We start from the raw sequence: 18,810 nt of genomic DNA on the forward strand, positions 1-18,810 counted from the left end.
ATAATTAAAAAAAAAAATCTACCTAATAATATTCTTTAATAAAGCTGTCAAATTAAAGTTTATTTATATTTTATGCTTTTTGGGTCACACCTGGTGATACACAAGGGTCACTCCTGGCTCTGAACTCAGGAATCACCCCTGGCGGTGCTCAGGAAACCATATGGGTTGCTGGGAATTGAACCTGGGTCAGCCTTGCACGTGGCAAGTGCCTTACCCGCTGTGGTATCACTCTAGCCCAAGCTTAATATTTTTAGTTAGATGCTAGATAATTTATTTTCTATTGCTTATGGTGAATATTTCTGATAGTCTAGTTCTCCCTGTTGGAGAACCTGGCAAGCTATCCAGAGTTTACTACCTGCACTGTGGAGAGCCTGGCAGGCTTTCCATGGCGTATTCATATGCCAATTATAGTAACAATGAAGGGTTTCATTCCCCTGACCCTGAAGAGCCTCTAATGAGCACTATTGGGAAGGACGATAAAGATAGGCTGCTAAAATCTCAGAGCTAGGATGAATGGAGACGTTACTGGGCCTACTGAAGCAAATCGATGATCAACGGGATGACAGTGATACAGTGATATCTACTTCCTAGTTGTTGTTGTTTTTTTTTTGATACACAAGCAGCAATACAGCAAGGAAGCATCTCTTATGCGTTATTCTAAGTGAAAGAAGCCAGACTTAAAAAGACTATACTTCCATTTATATCACATTTTGGGAAAGGAAAATCTGTAGGAATGCAAATATCAGATTATTTAGAGTTGGAAAATTGAGGAGACGTCACTACTAAGGAATTTTGGAGATTTAGATCATTCTTTTTCTGTTTTTAATTTTGGTCCACTTTCGGCAGTGCTCAGGGTTTACTCCTGGCTTTGCGCTGAGGAACCACTTAGGAGACCATATAGGGTGCCAGAGATCAAACCCAGATCAGCTTTGTGCCAGGCAAATGCTCTATCCACTGTACTATCTCTTTAATCCCCCATTTAAATAATTCCTTTGTAATCTGATTTTTGATAGTGGTTACTTGAGTCTGTGTGCTTTGTAAAATTCACAGAGTTTTGATGACCACTGAGATAACCTCAAAAGATTGGAGCATAGGAGGCCTGAGCAATAGTACATTGGGTAGGGACTTGACATGTACCTTGTAACCTGTGTTTGAACCTCTGAACCCCATATGATTCCCTGAGTTCTGTTAGGAGTGATCCCTCGGCGAATAGCCGGGAATAAGCCCTGAGCGCAGCTGCATGTAACTCAGGAAAAAAAAAAGTTTCAGGGTCTGGAGCGATAGCACAGAGGGTAGGGCATTTGCCTTGCACGTGACCAGCCCGGGTTTGATTCCCAGCATCCCATATGGTCCCCTAGCACCGCCAGGAGTAATTCCTGAGTGCAAAGCCAGGAGTGAAATCTCTGCGCATCGCCGGGTGTGACCCCCTCAAAGAAAAAAAGTTTCATCTGCTTTGCATGTGATAGAACTGCCAAGTATGACCACAAAACAAAACAAAAATTAAGTTTTGAGAATTTAATGAAGCTATAAGCTTTTTTATTTGGGGAGTATTTTTGTTGTTCTTATTATTGTGGTGGCTCATGAGGACCCACACCTGTAGCATTTGTGTTGTCAGTGGTTAAATCCAGGGCCTCTACACATAAGTCCCCATTCCTAAATAAGTGACAAATGTTGAAAGTTTTAAAGTTTTATTATGAAGATGTTTGATTGCTCTACCAAATTGCTTTGAAAAGTTATAGAGACAATAATATAGCATTTTAAAGAAGAAATCTTAGTGGCAGGACAGTTATTGTTAGCAAATGATCTTTTTTTATATATATAATGTAAGAGTACTGCTATTTATTCAGCTATTGATTAAGCTGATGGAGTTGGGCATGAACTCCACATTACTTATTTTTTTATTCAGAATGTTAATTTTATTATTTTATTATTCTTTCCCCCCCTTTTTATTGATTCACCATGAGATAGTTACAAAGCTTTCATGTTTGAGCTTCCATCGTACAGTCATCAAACACCCATCCCTTTACCAATGCACATTTTCCACTCCCTAAATCCCCAGTATTCCCCACCACCTCCTCCCCATCCCCACTCCCCGTTCCAACTCTTCACCTGCCTGTATAGCAATTTCTCCCATATTCTCTCTCTACTTTGGTTACATTTGGTATTTCGACATCAGTCCCACCACTACTCAAACCTGCCGAAAAGGCAATTCTAGACAATTTGTTTTGTATTGCTTGTTGTGGATAGAATGTAATGTCCAGAAAATTCTGTGTTATTCTCTTCCAGGAGCTTTAGTTTATAGTCTCTGGGTCTTGGCCATTGATGAGATTACATGGCACCAGGGGCAGTTTGTGGGTGTGACTGCCAAGCTACTAGAAGACTAGGGACCTGGAGGGAGGAGGCCCAGTCCAGATCCAAGCAGGCTTGGGAATCTCAGTTATGGGTTTCCGCTTTCCTCTGTGCCACCAGCCCTAAGTTTGTCTTTTGATCTCTTGAGATTTATGGGTCTCTGAAGGCAGGCCAATAAATGAGCTTATGTAGCTGAGCTGGAGGTGGTTTGTGGGTGTGGCTCCCACATACTTAACTTTTGGCCTTTTAATTTCTTGGTAAACTTGGCTCCAAGTTGTTGGAGTCAGGCCAAAGGCACAGCAGCAATTTTGGGGTATCTGGAAGTCTGAAGGCAACATCAGGCTGCTGATGCACTCGCCCCACAGATACAGGTTGACCTGCTGATGGCAACATACCCCTGAGCAAATTATTTTATTTTATTTTATTTTATTTTTTTATTTTTATTTTTTGGCTTTTTGGAGCAAATTATTTTAAATGATTCAAGAGAGGGATATTTCATCAAGTTCTCAGAACTTAAGCAATTAAGTGCCTTTGTTCTGGATATAAAAGATCTTATCATGTTTTTTATTTTTTATTTTTTCCTAAAGTTGTTCAAAATAATTGATTATATTCAGTATATTCAGTATTTCAACACCAATTCTACCATCATTACACCTTCCCACCACCATCATTTCGAATTTTCCCACCACCTGTGTAAACCCCCAGATTTTTGTTTTTTTTAATTAGTGAGTCACAGTGAGGGTATAGTTACAGATTCAAACATTTCGTGCTTGTTTTTCTCTCATGCAGTGTTCGGGAGCCCATCCCTCCACCAGTGTCCATGGAGAATGGTCTCCACCACCAGTGAACCTAGTATCCCTCCCACTCCCCAATCCCATCCCCCACCCCACCCTGCCTCTGTGGCAGGACATTCCAATTTGTTCTCTCTCTCTCTCTCTCTCTCCTTTTGGTTGTTGTGGTCTGCAATAGGGTATTGAGTGGCCATCATGTTCGGTCACTAGTCCACTTTCAGCGCACATTTTCCTTACCACGTGGGATCTCCACTCACAATTTACTTGGTGTTTCCTTCTCCATTTGGTATGACTTTTCCCCAGAGTGTGAGGCCAAGTTCCAAGCTATGGAGTCAACCTCCTGGTATTGTATACTACTATTCTTGGGTACTAGTCTCCTACTCTGTTATTTTGGGCTGGAGCAATAGCATAGCAGTTGGGTGTTCGCCTTTCACGTGGCCGATCCGAGTTCGATTCCTCCGCCCCTCTTGGAGAGCCCAGCAAGCTACCAAGAGTAGGGATATTGCACTCTGTTCCATTGGTCTGCGGCTCTGCCTTTGTTCCAGTACCATGCTGTTTTAATTGTTACCGTTTTGTAGTAAAGTTTAAGGTTGGGGAGGGTGATGCCTCCCATCATCTTTTTCCCAAGAATTGTTTTAGCTGTCCATGGGCGTTTATTGTTCCATATGAGTTTCAGGATTGCTTGATCCATTTCTTTGAAGAATGTCATGGGTATCCTTATAGGGATCGCGTTAAATCTATGTAGTGCTTTGGGGAGTATTGTCATTTTGACAATGTTGATTCTCCCTATCCATGAGCAGGGGATATGTTTCCATTTCCTCTTTTATTTCATGGAGTAGCATTTTATAGTTTTCTTTGTAGAAGTCCTTTACTTCTTTAGTTAAGCTGATTCTGAGGCATTTGATTTTCTGGGGCATGATTGTGAAGGGGATAGCTTTTTTCTTTCTTTCTTTCTTTTTTTGCTTTTTGGGTCGCACCTGGTGATGCACAGGGATTACTCCTGGCTGTGCACTCAGGAACCACCCCTGGCAGTGCTCAGGGGACCATATGGGATGCTGGGATTCAAACCCGGGTTGGCTGCATGCAAGGCAAATGCCCTACCCGCTGTGCTATCACTCCAGCCCCGAGATTGTTTTTTTTCATGTCCCTGTTCTCTGTCTCATTGTTTGCATATAGGAAGGCCATAGATTTCTGGTTATTGATTTTATAGCCTGCGACTTTACTGTACAGGTCAATTGTTTCTAAGAGTTTCTTAGTAGAGGTTTTAGGCTTCTCTAGATATAGTATATCGTCTGCGAATAGTGAGAGTTTGACTTCTTCCTTTCCTATCTGAATGGATATCTTTCCATTCAGATATCTTTTTCTTGCCTAATGGCTATTGCTAGTACTTCCAGTACTATATTGAAGAGAAGTGGTGAGAGTGGGCATCCTTGTCTTGTGCCTGATCTTAGAGGAAAGGCCCTTAGTTTTTCCCCATTGATGATAATGCTTGCCATAGGTTCGTGGTAGATGGCTTTGACTATCTTGAGGAAAGTTCCGCTAAAACCCATTTTGGTGAGAGTTTTCATCATGAATGGGTGTGGATCTTGTCAAATGCTTTCTCTTCATCTATTGATATGATCATAAGGTTTTTATCTTTACTTTTGTTGATACAATGGATTATGTTGATTGATTTTCGAATGTTAAACCATCCTTGCATCCCCGGGATGAATCCCACTTGATCATGGTGTATAATCTTTTTGATGAGTTGTTGGATTCTATTTGCTAGTATTTTGTTGAGGATCTTCGAATCGGTGTTCATCAGGGATATTGGTCTATAGTTTTCTTTGTTAGTGGTGTCTTTGTTTGCTTTTGGTATTAGGGAGATATGTGCCTCATAAAAACTGTTCGGGAGGGTTCCTGTCTTTTCAGTTTCCTGGAAAAGCTTGAGGAGAACTGGCAACAGGTCTTCTTTAAATGTTTGGAAGAATTCGCCAGTAAATCCGTCTGGACCTGGGCTTTTGTTTTTGGGGAGACTTTTGATTACAGTTTTGATTTTCTTAATATTTATAGGCCTATTCAGGTACTTCAAGTCTTCTTGGTTCAGTCTTGGGAGATTGTAGGAATCAAGGAATTCGTCCATTTCTTTTAGGTTCTCCTGTTTTGTGGCATACAGACTTTCAAAGTAGTCTCTGGTGATCTTTTGAATATCCTCGGTTTCTGTTGTGATGTCCCTCTTTTCATTTCTGATTCGGTTTATTAGGGTTCTCTCTCTCTCTCTCTCTCTCTCTCTCTCTCTCTCTCTCTCTCTCTCTCTCTCTCTCTCTCTCTCTCTGAGTCTTGCTGGCGGTTTATCAATCTTATTTATTTTCTCAAAGAACCAGCTCTTTGTTTCATTGATCTTTTGGATCGTTTTTCAGGTTTCCATGTCATTAATTTCTGCTCTAAGTTTTATTATTTCTTTCCTTTGATCTGATTTGGGTTCCTTTTGCTGGTCCTCTTCTAAGATCTTGAGCTGCGAAGTCAAGCTATCTATATAGGACCTTTCTTCCTTCCTGAGGAAAGCTTGCAGAGCTATAAATTTTCCCCTTCACACAGCTTTAGCTGCATCCCATAGGTTCTGGTAGCTTGTGTCTTCATTCTCATTTGTTTCAAGGTATTTTTTGATTTCTTCCTTGATTTCCTTTGTGACCCACTCATTGTTCAACAGTGAGTTGTTTAATTTCCAGGTGTTTGATTTGGCTCTCCGCTTCTGTGTGTGATTAACTTCCATCTTCAGTGCATCATGGTCTGAAAAGATAGTTGATACAATTTCTGTCTTCCCAATTCTATTAAGGTATAATTTGTGGCCCAGAACATGATCTATTTTGGAAAACGTTCCATGTGTGCTGGAAAAGAATGTGTATTCTTTCTTTTTGGGGTATATAACCCTGTAAGGTCTATTAGCCCTGTCTCCTCCATTTCTTCCTTCAGAGACATTGTTTCCTTGCTGAATGTTGTTCTTATTGACCTGTCCAGAGGTGATAAGGCAGTGTTGAAATCTCCAACTGGTGCTAGTTATGTCCCCCTTAAATTCTGTTAGGAGTTCTTTTAAGTATTTTGCTGGTCGTTCATTAGGTGCGTATATGTTTAAGAGTGTGATTTCTTCCTGTTGTACATATCCCTTGATGTATAGAAAATGGCCTTCTCTGTCTCTTCTGATCTTTTTCAGCCTGAAATCTATGTTGTCAGATAATAGTATGGCCACCCCAGCTTTTTTGAGGGAGTTGGTAAACCCCCAGATTTCTTGGATCTGTGTGAATTTCCCTCAAGGACTTTCTGGGCAGTTCTCTCTCACCTCCTGTGTTTATTGCTCTCGAGCCGCTTCTCAATTGGAGACGGCTTTTGCCTTGGACGGATGAAGGAAGAACAGGAGCCAAGCTGGTTGCTGATTAGTTGCCGTTTATTCAATCTCTCGTCTCTCCCAGCTCTCTCCAATCCCCCTCCCCATGTCTATCTCTTTCTAGCCATGCAATTCTTTTTTCCCACTGTATCTGTCTCTCTGCTGTCTTCGTAACCGTATCTCCTTCAGTCCCCTTTCCTTCAATCAGTCCTCTTCCTCCCCGCAGCTGTTCTTTGTTATCCTCTCACCATGCCTCCCCAACCATGCCTCCCCACGAAAGCATGATCAAAAATGTTTTTCCAGACTTCCGATCACCTGAAGCCCAAAGGGCAAAATAGCCCTTAGGGTGTGTTTCTCCTCTCCTTAAACCTGCAACTTGATTAATATCTTTAATTCTACTTCCTAATATTTACCATCTGTATGGACACAGTAATAAGATAGTTTTAGGCTTATAGACTCTCCTGAGAACATCTCACCACAGACTCAGACTACAGTGCTCAGGCCAGATCAATCATTCCTAACCTCAGCAGAGTCCAAATCTAGTTATTACTTTTGGATCATGACAGAATTTATCCATGACCGAGCTCTTATAGTTAAGCATTAGGGTACTTTGGCTAGACCCATTTCAATGCCAGGGTAGTGCATAGCTCACCGCTTGCCCTGGGTCCATCCAAGCCCTTGTCAGGACCCTGCTTTTGTGGATCTAGGAAGTAAGGGCAAGTGAGGTGTAAGTTGAGAGAGCAGATGTCCAGGAGGTATATCTGGAGTCAATCAACTCCCAGCTTATCTTTTTAATTGTCTTCCTGTATCCATACAAAAAGCAGTTGTTCTGAAATAGCTAACCATGTAAAGGACATTAAGGAGAAGAGAAAGACAATATTTACAAGTCAGAGTCTCATCAGTAGACATAGATAATTGACAGGTTGGGGGGCAATCAACAAACACAAACTCCCAGCAGCCAGGGAGGAACGACAAACCAACGTTATCCTACAACCACCACTTAAGCCTGCCCCACAGGCAGATGCTGGATAATTTATTTTGTATTGCTTGTTATGAATAATATGATACATTAAAAACTTCATATAAAATTTATAAGGTTAATTTAAAAAATTAAGTTCCAGGGACTAGATAGATGGTACAGTGGGGAGGGCACTTACCTTGCATGTAACCAACCTAGGTTCAATCCCATATGGCTACGTGCTCCTGGAATTCTAAAATTTTAAATAATTGAGGTCCAGCGACATCTCTGCAGTGAGCTGATGTCTCAAATTTCAAGATCCATTTGTGAGTTTCTAGATCTTGGCCGTTAATGTGCTTAAATGACACCCGGATTTAGTTCGTGGGCATGATAGCCAGGACCCTGAAGGGGTGTGGAGATGGGAAGGAGCAGCCAGTCCCTGATCCCTTGAGGCTTGGAGTGTGCAGTCAATGGTCCCGTGTCCCTGGGGTTTTCATTGGGTTCTGGAGGTTTGCAGCTGCCAGGATTCACATGGGGCAGGTGGAGGGCCGACACCTGCTCCCATCTGAGGCATCTGATGAGATTGGCCTGGCGTGAGGTCTGGAACATCGGTGCTCAGTTCCAAGATTCATTGGTGAGTCTCTGGATCATGGCCATTAATGCATTTAAAATCTCAAGTTGTTTTTTTATAAGTGTATAAACCTGTTTTCTGCTTGTTTATGATATTTCAATCTAGAAGATAAGCATAGAATTTCATACAGGTTTTTATGAACATAAAATTTTTACATAAAAATTTGAATTAAAAAATTTTACTTATTGTCCAGCTTTTAGTTATATGTCCAGTTCATATACTTTGCCTAATTTTCTTTGGAGTTGTTGACCTTGTTTCTTAAAAGTTTTACCCTTTGTCTTAGAAATTACACAGATTTTACTAATAATATTTCTTATTAACATTGTTTATGGTAGATTTTTTGGGCTGGAGTGATAGCGCAGCAGGTATGGTGTTTGCCTTGAATGCGGCAGACCCGGGTTCGATTCTTCCGCCCCTCTCGGAGAGCCTGGCAAGCTACCGAGAGTATCCTGCCTGCATGGCAGAGCCTGGCAAGCTACCTGTTCGGAATTCGATATGCCAAAAACAGTAACAAGTCTCACAATGGAGACGTTACTGGTGCCCGCTTGAGCAAATCGATGAGCAACGGGATGACAGTGATACAGTGATGGTATATTTTTATCATATGCTTTATAAAACTGAAACCAGGGATGTAGCCTAGTAGCTTATTACATACACACATATATAATGTATACATATATAGAGGTTCTCACATACATGATTTGTGTATGTGAGAACTTGGGATTTCTTGCTGGAACTGAGAAACAACAGAAATGGTGAACTTACCAATCCTTGTCTTTCTGTGTCAAAGATTTTTTTGCTTAACTTTAAATTTTTTGTAGTTTTTGTGGTTCAATGTGCATTCACATTAGTGCAGAAATATATAGCTATGGTCAGCACCCAGATGAAAGACTAGAATACTACTAGACTTACATTGTGTTTCCAGTATGCAGTAATCTTAGATACCCAGAACTTTTTCATCTTATGGTTTCAACCTTAAACCCATTTCCTCCAATGCTTATTTCTGACAACTATGATTCTATACTCCTTTTTTAAAATTTTTTTTGCTTTTTTTGGGGTCACACCTGGCGATGCACAGGGGTTATTCCTGGCTTTTTGCTCAGGAATTACTCCTGGTGGTGCTCAGGGGACCATATGGGATGCTGGGAATCAAACCCGGGTTGGCCTCGTGCAAGGCAAACACCCTACCCAGTGTGCTATCATTCCAGCCCCTATACTCCTTTTCTATGCTTCTGATGATTTTAGATCACTTCCTATCAGTATAAACTACAACTTCTTTCTTTTGGGGAGCATTTGCACTCTATCTGGATTCTCACTATTATAAATAGCACTGCAGTAAAGTAGGAGTATATGTTTTTTTTCAAATTAGTATTTCTGTGTTCTTGGAATAGATATCTAACTACAATTAGGAGTAAAATTGATGGTTCATTTGATAATTTTATTTTCATTTTTTTTGAGACATCTCTGTCTTGTTTTCATAGGACCTTAACCAGAATATGTCCCTACCATCAGTGAATGAGGTCTCTTTTCTCTACACATCCTTCGCAGCCCTTGTTTCTGTTTTGTTGTTTGTTTTGGTGTATTTTGAGGCCACAGCTGGTGATGCTCAGGGCTTACTCCTGTGTCTGCACTCTGGGATCATTCTTTAGAGGGCTAGAGAAACCATCCAGGGAACCAGGGATCAAACTTGAGTCTGTAATGCATTCGAGCAGGTACACTACCTGCTATACTATCAATTCAGCCTTCATAAATCTTTTAGAAATAGGTAAATTAATGGTAATATATTTGAATAGCTAAGCTCTAACCCTTTTGCTCTTCCCTTCCTCACTGCTGATTATTATTCTTGGAGAGTACCATCCTTACATTTTCTAATTTTTCACAAATATATGTGCATAATAGTATTGTTTAAATTTTTTACACAAACCATATGTTTGGTGTTTTTTTCGGCTTGTTCATTTTTTCTAACTGTGTAATCACATAGTTCTAATTCATTCATTTTGACCTATATATAATGTTCTGTAGTACTGTAGCACTGTTGGTTCCTTTCTTCATTGATTTGCTCGAGCAGGCACCAGTAACATCTCCATTGTGAGACTTGTTACCGTTTTTTTGCATATCAAATGCACCACGGGGAGCTTGCCAGTCTCTGCCATGTGGGTAAGACACTCTTGGTAGCTTGCTGGGCTCTCTGAGAGGGAAAGAGGCACCAAAAATGTTATATAGTATTGGTAAATCGTAATGCATTAATCTTTTATTATCTCTGTATAATTAAAATATATTATTGGTTAATTCTTGGAAATGTTAAGGTTTTGTGCCAATGTTTTGTACTATAAATGAGATTTTTTAAAAAAATCTTAGAGTGTAAATTTTAGTTTATAGAAGGGGAATCTTTTTGTCTTGAAAATTGTATAGGTTATGACAAATTTAGAATTGGAAATCCAAATGAGCTGGTTCAAATTCTGTGTTTTCTTATTATCTCAATGATCTTGGTCGTAAGAAAAACAAGGCTGAAGAAGTGATCTGTGAAATGAGGTTGGTGATAATATGTATTCTTGGAAATAATCATATAAAACCCTTGGAAAGGTACCTGTGGATGTTAATTATTTGAAATGGATCCCAGCAAGTATGAATACTGTGACAAACTATGTGGACACATTTAAATTGTTTTTATTCTCTCTCTCTCTTTTTTTTTTTTTTTTGCATGGGATGGGGCGGAGTTCACACCTGATACTCAGGGCTTACTCCTGGTTCTGTAACCAGGGATCACTCCTGGTGGGGCTCAGGGGACTCTTTAGGGTACCTGGGATTGAACCAGGTTGCTGCATATAAGGCAAGCTCCTTAATGTTCTGTTCTGCTTTCTGGCCCCAAATATGAAACATTTTTAAGGATTTGGATATATTTAATTCTTGATATGACTGCGGTTGTGTTCATAGCTGAGTAATTTGGAATGGGAGTGTTTACCTACCTAATAATTACCTCTCCTGTGCTTTTGTTTGTCAGGGCAAAGAGCAAGAGCATACATTTGTTTTTAGACTGGAACATCCCAAAGCATGTAAACACTTGTGGAAATGTGCTGTGGAACATCATGCCTTTTTCCGTCTCCGAGGTCCTGTCCAAAAGAGTAATCAGCGATCAGGATTTATTCGATTGGGATCCCGATTTAGATACAGGTTAATGTTAATAACTGCTTGCTCTATATTTTATACTGACCAAACACTTTAGGCCAACTCCTTATTTTACAAAAGAGGTGGAAACTAAGTCATATATGAAAATTTTTTTGCCAGTGTTTTGCATTGGTCAACCAAAAAAAAGAAAAGTGGTATTGTTATAAGTTACAATTTTCTGACCAGACAGATAATATTGTAATTATGTCATGGATTTAATATCCCTTAATATTTTGTGTGTATTTATTTTAGAAGGTTTTGGGTGGCAGTTTCTATATATTGGAGGTGGGGGGTAAAATCCACCCAGAGTATTGTGCATGCAAAGCATGTAGTCTTCCCCTGACTTTGGGAGGGAGGGAGGGACGGAGGGGCGGAGGGAAGGAGGGAGGGCTAAACTGTATATTAGCCCTCAATTTAAAGTCAGATAACAAGACTTTTAAGGAGTCTCCTTTAGTTTTTAGTTTTATTGAATCACTGTGAGATAGTTACAAGCTTTCATGTTTGGGTTACAGTCTCGCATTGATCAAACACCCATCCCTCCACCAGTGCACATTCCCCACCACCGATATCCCGGGTATACCCCCCCCCACCGCCTTGTCCACCCTCCCCCTCCTCCATGGCAGACAATATTCCTCATACTCTCTCTCTGCTTTTGAGCATTATGGTTTGCAACACAGACACTGAGAGGTCATCATGTTTGGTCCATTATCTACTTTCAGCACACGTCTCCCATCCTGACTGATCCCTCTAGCCATCATTTTTTTGTGTGTGATCCCTTCTCTATTCCATCTGCCTTCTCCCCTCTGCTCATGAAACAGGCTTCCAGCTATGGGGCAATCCACCTGGCCCTTGTATCTACCGTCCTTGGGTGTCATTCTCTTGTTATGTTATTCTATACTCCACATATGAGTGTAGTCCTTCTATGTCTGTCCTTCTCTTTCTGAAGGAGTCTCCATTTAATAAGAAAAATTTCCCACTGGATGGAATATTAATCTGGATAACAACATTTCTGGTGCTTTATATTCTTACATACCATTATTCTTTCAGGTTCTTCATTTATATACTTTTATCAGTAGTAGAAAGGGGTTTTGATTTACTTATGTATAAAATATTGACTGTGACTTTAGTATGCCATGATATTCAGTCAGTGTGATTTAAAGAAAGGAAGTATACTGCAACAGTATGGCAACTTGTTTGTGGCAAATTAATGCAAGGGAGCTCCTGTTCAACCTATATTAAAAATAGACTTTTGCTTAACAATTAAGTGAAAATGGTGGTGATTCTGACAATAATTTCAAATAATTTTGGAAAAATTTTAAATATCTACTACAGTTTTAAAAAGTAACTGAAAGCCAAGTTTGGTGCACACTTTGCATTGAGAAATGTGGCCAGAAGGGGATGAGTTTATAAAACTATAAATAGTTCAAACTTATTTAATATGTTCTCAAGTTATGGGTATGCTCACTGAAAAGCATTACCATTTGTCTTACATATTTCACACAGCATTTATCATATAATGTGATTAAAGAGACTTTTAGTAACTTCTTTGGGATAAAGTTTGGGTTGATTTTTTTTTGGGGGGGGGGCATTGATATGGTGCTTGGGTTGCCCTATAATCTTCAAGGGACTATGAGGTGCTAGGGATTGAACCTGGAACTTCCTGCATGCAGGGCACTTTGAGTTGTACTTCTGGCCCCAAAGGCGCTTCTATTAAGAACAGTTTGATTATAGAATTTATGTGTATCTGATATTATCAGTATTTGATTATAGACTTTTTGTCTGTCTGATATCATCAAGTTTCTCTTATTCTTGTTAATAATTATTTATTTATTTTAGTGGGAAAACTGAGTATCAGACTACAAAAACTAGTAAAGCAAGAAGATCTGCATCTTTTGAAAGAAGACCCAGCAAACGATATTCCCGGCGAACTCTGCAAATGAAAGGTGAAAAATGCAGTCCTGTTTCCGAGGACTGTTCTTCCTTGGCAAGTTATCATGTACTGGTTTTTACTTAGAGGAAGATACTTATTTGTTTGTTCTGGTTTTGGGGCCACACCCAGTGTGGTGCTCAGGGGACCATATCTAGTGCTGGGAATTTATTGCTCCAGCCCCTTCTCTGACAGTATTTCATTGTCACTCAACTCAACTCTGGGAGGCTCACAGATAGTTATACATGCTTATTTTTTTGTTTTATTATTTTAAAAATGGGAATAGGGACCAGAACGGAAACACAGCAGGCAGGACACTTACCTTGCATGTGACCTACCCAGATTTAATCCACAGCATCCCATGTGGTCCTCTAAGGCCATCAGGAGTGGTCCTCATCCCTGTCCTCAGAGCCAAAGTAAGAACTTGTTAGCTCAGCGTGGTGTGCACTCAAAACCAAAAGGAATTAAATAATAAAAGTAAAATGAAAATAATTACTGTTGACACATTATGAATTTAGATTATTTTTGAACTGGAGATTTTCATTATTTGTTCATTTATTTATTTTGTCTGTTGGCCACACCTCGCTTAGGACCTACTCTTTACTCTTCAGGGATCACTCCTGCTTTGCTTAGGGGACCATAAGGGGTGCCAGGGAGCGAACCTGGGTCAGCCAGGTGCAAATCAAAACCCTTCCTGTTGTACTACCACTCCAGCCTCAGATTTTTTAATTTATAGTTGGGACTTTTATGGTTTGGGAGGTTGGAAAACTATAGTTTATGGAACAAGTAAACTTTATGAATAGTGAAATTATTTTCCACATAAGAATAAACTAATCGAATATTTCTTTTTTCAGCAAGTACATCAAAACCAGAAGAACTCAGGTAAGTTATATATTGTTACTTAGGAACCGATGCAGGATGTTCTAGAATTTATGATGTCATTATTTAAATCATCATCTATCAATGTTATGTTGCCTCTTGCTTAAATTGCTTTAATTGCCTCTAAGCAATTTAATATATAACAAGGAACAAATGAACTTGTACATTTGATAACAGAAAAAGTAAATCAGTTTAAAGAAATAAAGTGCAGATGGGATAGGTATACTACTCATACTGAGATACATTTGTTACTGGTATGTGACTGAAAAGAAAAGAAGAGAAAATTGTCATCTTTGCACAAAAGCAGTTTTAGAAACAAAAATTGAGGGGGAGGAGTACAGCTGAGTAATTTCATTCCTGGGATAAATACCATTTCTTGGTGTATAATGCTTTATTCTTTGCCGGATTTGGTTTTTAGTGTTTTGTTCTGGATTCATATGTGTATATTCTTCAAAATATTGGTCTTTAGTTTTTCTGTAATGTCAGCTGGTTTTGTTATCAGTGTAATATTGGTGTCACTGAATTAGGGAGTATTCTGTATTGTGTTTTGGGCAAGAGTCTAACAATTTGAGCTGAACTATTAGTAATTTTTGGTGGTTCAACATTAGAATCGTTTTTTGTGAGCTTTCTTTTTGTCTGAAGCTTTAAATTTCTCAAGTCAACCTATTATTTAGTCTATTCAGATCTTCTTTTTCTTTTCCTTTATTTATTTATTTATTTATTTGTGTGTGTGTGTGTGTGTGTGTGTGTGTGTGTGTAAGTTTTTGACTTTGTAGAATTTGTCCGTTTCATTTAAGTCATCTAATTTGTGGCATACATGTATTCATATTATGTTGGTCTTTACAGAGAAAGGGTTTTTTGTTTATTAATTTTTCTGGGTTTTTTGATTGATTGATTTTTATTCTGTGCATGGCTAACCCGGGTTTGCCTCCTCCGCCCCTCTCAGAGAGCCTGGAAAGCTACCGAGAGTATCTCACCCACATGGCAGAACCTGGCAAGCTACCTGTGGCATATTCGATATGCCAAAAACAGTAACAACAAGCCTCACAAGGGAGACGTTACTGGTGCCCGCTCAGGCAAATCGAAGAGCAAAGGGATGACAGTGATACAGTGAATTTTTATTCTAATACTTTATCCCTAACTTTTATTTGTTTCTAGTTTAATTTGACTTATTAGTAACTTAAGTTTGATTAGCTCTTTTTCTTTTCTAATTTAGCATTTTCAGCTATAAATTCCTCTCTAGGTACTGCTTTGATCACATTCCATAGTTTTGATATGTTGTAGTCTTGTATTCTCATCTTTATTTATCCCAGATTATCTTCTTTTTTTTTTTTTTTTTTTTGCTTTTTGGGTCATACCCAGCAATGCACAGGGGTCACTCCTGGCTCATGCACTCAGGAATTACCCCTGCCGGTGCTCAGGGGACCATATGGGATGCAGGGATTTAAACCCGGGTCGGCCATGTGCAAGGCAAACGCCCTACTCACAGTGCTATCACTCCAGCCCCCCAGATTTTAAGTACTCTTAGGATATGTTTTGACTCATAGGCAGTCTTTTGCTTAATTTTTCAGTATTTGTGGTTCTATGTATATTTATATATAATGAGTTTTATGGAAATTGGTTCAGATGCAATTGAAGAAAAACTATATTCTACTGATGTTGAGAGAAGTAGTATCTAGACAGTGGTTAATTCTACTTTGCTTATACATTGTTCAAGACTATCTTCGTTGCTTGTTTTGTCTCTTGTTCGTTACTAAGAGGGGGACTTGGAGTCTAATTACTGTTTATTGTCTGTGTTTTCCTTCAGTTCTTTGAATTTTTGCTTCCTATATCTTGGGGCTTTTCCCTGGGTTATATTATTTGTGTTTCTCTTATTGTAATATAGTGTTCTTTGTTGTTTCAAAAGTCTCTTGTTGCATAATCCATTTTGTTTTACAGTAGTATTGCCAGTACAGTTCTCTTTTGATAACTTTTTTCATGATATTTTCATCAAATTTGAGAAGTTTGTAGCCACTATTTTCTTAGTTTTTCTGTTCTTCTCTTCTTTGAGAACTTCCATTACACATAGAAGGTATATTTTCTAGTGTCCTGTGTTTCTAGATCTCATTTTTCCAGCTTTTCCTCTGTTCCGTAGACTAGAAAAATCTCATTTTAAAGCACTGATCTTTCAGCTTACTCAAATCGGGGGCTGGAGCATTAGCACAACAGGTAAGGCGTTTGCCTTGCACGTGGCTGACTTGGGTTCGATTCCCAGCATCCCATATGGTCCCCTGAGCACCACCAGGAGTAATTCCTGAGTGCAGAGCCAGGAGTAACCCCTGTGCAATGCCGGTATCAAAAAGGAAAAAAAAAAATCTGCCATGGTTTCCTAGTGAGTCAGTCATTTTCATTATGTTTGATACTTTTCAGAATTTGTTTGGTTCTTTTAAACTTTTTTTCTGTTTAATGATATATTGAGACTTTGGTCTGTTGAGTTTTAAAATTTCTTTATTTTGGGTGAGAATGGGAACTTCCAGGTGGTGCTTAAGAAGTCTGGGGGCCCACCAGCAATTCTTGGCCATTTGGACTGTAGGTTCAATGCAATGACTTGAATTGGGAATGTGATGCTGCTAATTTGAGTGCTAGGGATACCCAGCTTTGGTGATGCTAGAGGTCTTTAGAGTTCTGGACCTGGTGCTTCTTGGGGGCCTCTGGGACTGCATCTGGCAATGTTGTGGGGCTCATGTATGGTAAATCAAACCCAAGTTGGGTACATACAAGGCATATGCACTAACCACTTTATTATCTCCCACTCTAATTCCTTTATTTCTTTGTATTTTTTTAGTAGTTGTTGAACATACCTTAAATAACTGATTTAAAGAAATGATACTTTGCAAAAAGAGTAAAACAAACTGTAACATTGAAATATAATAGGGAAATACAATTCTGAAGGTCATTCATTAATCCTCATAGCAGTGCTTGAAAGATAAAGTAAGCTTGAACTGGCATGATGCCCTTTCTCTCTTGTACTTGGTACTGTTTGCATGAGCAGTTTTGCTCTCGTGAACCATGAAAAACAGTACACCTTGAGCAAGCATAAATATTTGACTTAAAAAAGCTTTTTGACCTTGTACTTGGGGAGATGTTTTGATTTGTTCATGAAAGTTGTTTTTTTTAATTTTATATTATTTTGGGGGGGATGGTGTTTAGGCCCACATTCAGTGTTGCTCAGGGCTTACTCTGACTCAGTTCTTAGGGATCCCCCCCAGAAGTGTTTATGGGGAACATGAGATAGTACAGATTTTACCTGGAGTTCCCCATGAAAAGCATGCTTTTCAGCCCTTTGAGCCATCTTTTCAGTCTTACGTTTTGAATCTTGGCTAGTAAAAACTATAGGGAGACATACTGAAAGCAGTTCACATGCCATTCATGTACTCATGTTACAAGATTAGTGGATGAAGTTATGAAATAAAGTAGGAAAAAAGATAGGGTGGGAGAATTGATTAGAGGAAATTTCAGAGTAAAGGGGATCTGTTATTTATTACTTTTGAAATTGGATTAGATCGATTATGAGAAGTGTTTATTCCCTCTTTGTCTTTAGTAGCGTCCAAATAATATAATTATCAGAAAACAGCAATTCTACACTTCAGATTGTTTAAAAACATGGAGCTATCATCCAATTAACTGGTTTTTTTTTCTTCTTTTTTAAAAATATGTTTTTGGAATGGGTTTGAGGTCAGAGGAATGATTTTGGGCCACATCTGGCTGTACTCATGGCTTACTCTGGCATGCTCAGGGCACATATGTTGTGCCAGGTTGAACCCAGGTTAGCTGTATATAAGGCAGGTGTCTTATCTACTGTACTTTCATTCCTGCCCTAACATCACTTTTTTTAAAAAAAAATTTTATTGTTGAATCACCGTGAGGTACAGTTATAGACTTACAAACTTTCATGCTTGCATTTCAGTCATACAGTGGTCCAATAACCATCCCTCCACCAGTGCCCATCCTCCACCACCAATGGTCCCAGCATCCCTCGCACCACCCCCACCCCGTCACCTCCACCCCATCTTGCCTCTGTGGCAGGGCATTCCCTTTTGCTCGCTCTCCTTTTGGGTGTTATGGTTTGCAGTAGAGGTATTGAGTGGCCATCACGTTTGGTCTATAGTCTACTTTCATTCCGCATCTCCCATCCCGAGCGGGGCCTCCTAGCCCCCTTTACTTGGTGGTTCCTTCTCTCTCTGAGCTGCCATTTCCCCCAGCATGCAAGGCCGGCTTCTAAGCTTTGGAGTAATCCTCTTGGTACCTATCTCTATTATTCTTGGGTGTTAGTCTCCCATTCTGTTATTTTATATTCCACAAATGAGTGCAGTCTTTCTATGTCTGACCCTCTTTTTCTGACTCATTTCACTTAACATGATTCTTTGCATGTTGATCCAACCTATTATATGCAAATTTCGTGACTGCATTTTTTTCTAACAGTTACACAGTATTCAATTGTGTAGATGTACCAAAGTTTCTTTAGCCAGTCATCTGTTCTTGGGCACTCCGGTTTTTTCCAGATTCTGGCTATTGTAAACAGTGCTGTAACGAACACATAAGTGCAGATGTCATTTCTACTATACTTTTTTGCATCTCTGAGATATATTCCCAGAAGTGGTATTGCAAGGTCATATGGGAGCTCAATATCTAGTTTCTGAAGGACTGTCCATATTATTTTCCAGAAAGGCTGGACCAGTCGGCATTCCCACCAACAGTGAAAAAGTGTCC

At 39.4% G+C, this 18,810-nt stretch overlaps 1 protein-coding gene across 3 annotated transcripts in view; it reads left to right on the forward strand.

Moving 5' to 3' along the window:
- The window catches only part of EPB41L5 (erythrocyte membrane protein band 4.1 like 5), a 118,430-nt gene that overhangs the window by 44,570 nt on the left and 55,050 nt on the right, over nt 1-18,810 (forward strand). For all 3 annotated transcript variants that reach the window (XM_055121671.1, XM_055121672.1, XM_055121673.1), the window contains 3 exons: nt 11,092-11,261; nt 13,092-13,198; nt 14,037-14,064. In XM_055121671.1, the coding sequence (XP_054977646.1) occupies nt 11,092-11,261; nt 13,092-13,198; nt 14,037-14,064 (305 nt within the window). The remainder of the gene's footprint in view (nt 1-11,091; nt 11,262-13,091; nt 13,199-14,036; nt 14,065-18,810) is intronic.

Source organism: Sorex araneus, chromosome X (genome assembly GCF_027595985.1).
Source record: "Sorex araneus isolate mSorAra2 chromosome X, mSorAra2.pri, whole genome shotgun sequence".
Taxonomy (NCBI): Eukaryota; Metazoa; Chordata; class Mammalia; order Eulipotyphla; family Soricidae; genus Sorex; species Sorex araneus.